Below are 6,000 nucleotides of genomic sequence, written 5' to 3'. Positions count from 1 at the left end.
TGGAACAACTGATCTCTCCTCATCAAGGACTTCATAGTTATTTAGAACCATTCTCGGTCTATGAATGAGATCATTTGAGTTTTGTCCAGAAAGAATTTTTCTTTCAAACTTTTGCCGAAAAGTATTGGTGTTTGTGGAGGGATTCATTGCCTTCTACAAAACAAATTAAGTTCAAAAATCAGTATTTTCGATAATAAATCCTTAAGAAATTAATTACCCAATGTTTATAAAATAAACAATTAATTTCATTAAGGCTAGGATCCAATTGACATGCAACCATTTCATCAGTTGATCTGCTAGAAATGATTACACTCAAAAGGTAAGTGACGAGCAAGGTTTAAGGGATTTAGGTATTCCCTCGTGTAGAGAGTGCCTAGACTTAAACCTTAGTTGAGACTTGACCTTAGGTGACCGAAATTTTATATGGGACCGAAAGATGCGTTTGATGATGCTAGTTTATCCACTTGCTAGTATTTAAAGCACAATAAGAAGTCGGCCTTATTGTGGTTGAAATACTAACAATTTCATAATCTAACGGCATCAAACCTTGGGACGGTTTAGTATAAAGTTATAAGTTTTGGCTCATGATTCGTAGAGAGAGATAGGTTGCGTATGTTTAAATCAATTATATCTACTCTTATTATAGTATGACGGATCAACATCATGAAGAGGAAGAACACGATAGACGCAACGAGGAAGAAGTAATCTTTCCCGAAAATAGTATGGACATCTCCGACCAAATAGGGAGAGCGTTAGAAAAGTACACCCCCGTTCTACTTAAAAGGTTGAATGAAACTATGGAAGGGGCTATGAACAATCATATAGCTCAAATGATTCGAGAAGAGGTGGCACTGAATGTGCAACGAGAATTCGAGAAACAGGATGGTGAAGTTAAGGGTAAAAAGACCGAAGACGAAAGAGAGGTGGAAGCGACGGGGGAGAAGGGTTACAAGAAGAATTTCACGTTTAGGGATTTTGAAGTATGTCACACACCTGAGTATCATGGTGATCGTGACCCTATAGTTTGCACAAGATGGATATCGGAGATTGAAGGAGCCTTTCGCACTAGCCAATGTCCTTCGCATCTTAAGGTGGTATTTGCAGTAGGCATGCTTCGTAATAGTCAGAAGCGATGGTGGGATGGTTTGTTGACGGTGAAGAAGGAAGCTATGGAACGGGTGGAATGGCCCGAGTTCAAGACAATGTTCTTCAAGGAGTATAGGTCGAAGGCTGAAGTCACTAAAATAAGAAGTGAATTCCTCAACGATTGTCAAGGGAGCTTAAGCTTGAATGAATTTCTCGCCCAATTCTTGGATAAAGCACAATTTTTTCAGGAGTTTCTTGGAAACAATCATTTGCTCAAGGAGCAATTCTACATGAAGTTGAGGAAGGATATAAGGGAGAAGATAAGTCTTCGACAAATGGAGTCTTTCTCCATGTTGGCAGATGTAGCTCGGGACCATGAAATCGAGCAAACTCGAGTTGATGAAGAAGGCCCGAGAAGAAAGATTGAGATTAGTAACTCCCCAAACAAGAAGCCTAGGCAAGTTGAAGGTTCAAGTAGAGGGTTCGCAAGGAACGACCTTCCTTTTTGCCAACAATGCAAAAGGAACCATCCGAGTGTGTGCAAAGCGTCAATGAAAGGATGTTATAATTGTGGACAGGTAGGGTATATGAGTCAAGATTGCAAGGCAGGGTCGGAGAAGTCAATCATATGCTTTAAATGTTTTGAAGGGGGACACATGAAGAGTTCTTGTCCCACACTAACCGAAGAAGAAAGGCAAAAGGAGAGGAGAAAGGAAGTGGAAAGAAGGAATGCTCGAGCTTATGGAAACTAACAAGGTAGGTCTTTCAACTCGTTTTAAAGTAAAATGAAAATGTTAATAATGTGGTCTCATGTACACTCCTGAGGAGTAATGTCCGTATACGAGATATTTCAATTCTTGGAGTCTAATCAGTCGCTTGTTGTCTCTAGATTGAGTCATATTATTCCCGCATTGAAGCTCCTATCCGGTGTCGTGTTACAAATCAAGAAATTGATGTAGTAATAGGTGTGAACCGGTGGAATTTTTAAAATGTTGAGTTGTGGGTGTAATGAAGAGGCGGTGCAATTTAAGGATTTTAAAAGTGGAACTTTGGTTGACAATCGAAGGGAGCGTTCTTTACCGTTGTACTTTGCTCGTGCCGTCATTGTTTATTTCGTAGTTGTCAAACCTATTTTGCTCATAATTTCGATGTTGAAAAGAAATCTTCATTTATTGAAAGTAAGCCTTCACGTCTATGCATTTGTCAATGTTTCATCCAAGGACTTGACGGGCATCCTTTCCGAACGGCAAGTGAAACCTCCTATTGATTTAATTCGGGAAAATATCCCCATTGTCAATCCCTCTATCGCGAGACTTCAATGTAAATACAAGGAGTAATGAAAAGAGTTCAAGAATTGTTTACAAAGACTTCGTTCATCTTAGTAATTTCAATAGGGTGTGTCTTTTTCCTTTCGTTTAATGAAGGATAGTAGCTAGGGAACGCATACCGATTATAGCAAGTTCAACAAGGTGGCTAGCAAGAACGACTATTTGTGGTCAAGAATCAATGGTCTACACAAGCCAATGACGAGGAGTTACATACATCTTTCCAATATAAACCTTTGTTTGAGTTATCATGAACTAAAAATGTGCATAAGGTGTGCATTGAAGACATTACTAACGCTGTTCTTCGCTCTTGTTTTAGTCATTTTGAAATCTCTATCATTCCTTCCTAGATTTATTGACGATTATGTAAATTTTCATGAAGCTTAAGAATCGTGTTCGTCAGTCATGTTTTACGAACCCTTCATCTTTCTCATTGAAGTTATACTCTTTCATCCCAGAACAAGCCAATTATGAGATTTATTCATCAGAGGTGTTGGAAAGTTTATGCAAGGAGAAGTTTTATGTAAATGTCGATAGTATGCATTGCGAATACGGGAGGTGTAAACTGTGACTAAATGGTCGATAATGAAGAAATCACGACTAGAGTTGGTAAGGTTGTGTATCGTTTAGAATTTATCAATAAGTTTTCGGGTGTTTACTCTATCATTTTCACGTGCCACATCTTCGAAAGTGTCTTGACAATAACGCTACCTAGGTGCCTTGAAAGAAATCGAAGCCGACAATGAGTTGAATTGAGTTGCAGGACCTCGGTCATAATAGAATGAGGACTTAGAAGAGTTCAAATAAAACAATAAGGATGTGTAAGATACTGTGAAAGCTTACGAGGATGTGCATTTGCACTAGGGAGTCCGAGAATGACTTCTTGTGTATTATTGTCTTGGGTTATAGCGCGGATCACGAGGTCGTGATCCATTCCAAGTGGGGGAGAGTTGTAACACCCCAAGATTTTAAAGATAAATAAATTAACCCCTTTTTGTAGTTTTGACATTAAATTAAGTTCCTAGTATTTTATTTTTGAGTCGGGGGTTAATTTAGTTGGAACTTTAGCAGATAGCGGGTAAAATACCCACAAAAAGTGTTTTGAGGCGTGGCACTCAGGAGGAGTGACAGCCATGTACTTGTTATGACTCACCCATTTTCTCTTTTTCCTTCATTGATTCCTCCTACCTTCTTATCTAAATTCCCTTTCAATTCATACCCCATTTCAACTTAATTTTAGAATCATTATAAAATAACAACTAACAATAATCTTTCTTTCATCTTCAAATTGAAAAGATTGAAATTAATAGTGTGTGTGGTGATGGTGTATGGTCAAATCCAAGAAGGAAAAATGAAGGAAATTAGTAGTGTGATTTCAATTCTTAAAGAGTGTTTATCTTAATTAATCAAATTCTTCCAAATAACAATGATAATCAACCTAAATTGAAAAGTTAGGGTTTGTGGTGTTGATAGTGGTGGCCGGAAATTCAAGGGAGAAAAAGGAGGGGAGAAGAATTTTCCATCTAAGTCTTGTTTTAGCTTCTTGTTGTGAGGTATTGATTTCCCCTAAATTAGTTTTTATCTTTCTTTTGATTTAGGGTTCATGGAGAGAACCAATTTGGGGGTTTTTGATAGATATTGGATAATGGTAATTTTTCCCCAATTCCTTAGATAACCTAGTTTGTCATTGAGTTATGTGTTGAGTATGATTATGAATTTGATAAGATCATGTGATGATTTTGATTTATGAGAAAGTTGAGTTTTCACTAGCTATTGAAATATTGATGAAAATGGTAGGTTGAACTACCTAATGACTTTGTTGGTGTAAAAGTGACTCAATGAAAAATGGGTTAGGTTTTGGGTTTAGGAAGACTAATGATTGAGTAGTTAGTGATCCTTATGGTTAAAATGAGAATTTGATATTTGTTTGAGCATGAGATGTAGAGCTCAATCAAAAAGTGGGTTTAACCATGAAAATCATCAAGATCTCCTCAAAAAGAGTGCAAACCTAATAAACTCTTAAAAAAATCTAAGGTGCATGATGATTTTCCCATAGAGATGTATCAATCTATGGAGGATATTAAATATTGATGATATTGATGATTATTTAATAGATTTTGAGAGAGAACGTATATGAATGAATGTTGATATTTTATATTGAAATTGAATGAATATTGAATGATCTTAACATCCAATCATTGGGTATTTATAGACTGTACCAATTAGGGTAACATTGTATTTTGGGCCGTTGTCATAAATGGGCCTAACCCATGAATTAGAATGTCAGTACGAGGAATAAAACATTCTCGAATTATAATAATATACTTTTTATGTTCCCTTGGTAATAGGATTGAGCATTTATGCCTGAGGCTTATTCCCAACGGCAAAGGATTTCTTAAAGGTTGAGGAGAGTCTGGAGGGGAGAAAGTTCGTCTTTAAGATAAGGGAAACACCTCTCATCCTATCCTACCTTACTTGCATAAATATATTTATATTTATATTTATAAGCGTATCACAAAGGAAGGCGTATCACTAGCTAGGAAATAGCTTAGGATCGGCTGAGAATGTGACTTAGGATCGGCTGAGATATGGCTCGGATTTGGCTGGGAATCTGGCTGGGATACGGTTGAGACTTGGCTAGGAAATGGCTGGAATTCGGCTCGGAACTGGCTCGGCTAGTCATTAAGACTTTAGGTGTGATTTTGTTTATTATTTCTTCCTTAAATCATCAAAAACCATTTTGCTTCTTCTTTCTTCAGCCGCTTTATACTTCTTTTCCATCTACACCATTTATTTAAGGTATGATTTGTACCTCATATCATCAATATTTTTGAGCAAAAAGATGAATTGGCCACATGATGGTGGTAAAATGAGATTTTTAGCAAAATGATAGATAATTGTGATTGATCATTTTGAAAGGTAGAGTTTTGTAAAAGAAATTGGGTTTGAGCCAACTCAAAGAGAATGAGTTGAATGGATAGGAATGCTAGTGAATTGTTAGGGGCTATGTGAGCTAGCCAAGTTTTGTGAATCAAGTCTTATGCATATTGTGTTGATTTGTTAGGTTGAAAGCTTTGCACTTGTTGTGGCATTCTTGATTGTTGTTACTCTTGCATACTCTTAAATGTGCGTTGAGTCGATTACCATATGATGGTGGATTCCGTATGTGGTAATCGATTCGGCGTTAGGGCCTAATGTTGAGGCCGGGGCCTAAGAACCCCATAGTTGAGTTGAGATGAGGCATAAGAACCTCTTTGATTATTGTTTAGCGTATATGGATCCATGTATGTTTTGTTAGCGCAAAAGTGAGTATGTAAGTGATGATATGACGGTATCATTGGCTACATGCAATAGTCTTTTGTGTTTTTGTCATCCTTCGTATATATATTTGTATGCAAGTTTATTCACTAAGCATTCGCTTACTTTTTAGTTGTTTACCATTTTGATAGGTGGTTCCGGAAGAAGGAACTAGGTTTGTTTATTTGAGTTTGAAGTTAAGGTTTCTTTGGAAGACTTAAAGGTATAGCCATTCATGAAGAATGGATCATTTTGTATAGATACTTAGTAATCCCTCTTGACTTTGGCTCTT

At 37.0% G+C, this 6,000-nt stretch overlaps 1 protein-coding gene across 1 annotated transcript; it reads left to right on the top strand.

Annotated features, from left to right (window-relative positions):
- Positions 1-647: 647 nt before the first annotated feature.
- LOC122587738 lies at positions 648-1,838 on the top strand. The gene has a single exon (XM_043759901.1). It carries the CDS (start codon positions 648-650, stop codon positions 1,836-1,838), a length of 1,191 nt encoding a protein of 396 aa, XP_043615836.1.
- Positions 1,839-6,000: the final 4,162 nt, after the last annotated feature.

This window comes from Erigeron canadensis, chromosome 2 (genome assembly GCF_010389155.1).
Source record: "Erigeron canadensis isolate Cc75 chromosome 2, C_canadensis_v1, whole genome shotgun sequence".
In the NCBI taxonomy this organism is placed as follows: Eukaryota; Viridiplantae; Streptophyta; class Magnoliopsida; order Asterales; family Asteraceae; genus Erigeron; species Erigeron canadensis.
The sequence above is the reverse complement of the archived record's forward strand: the minus strand, read 5'-3'. Positions and strand labels throughout refer to the sequence as shown.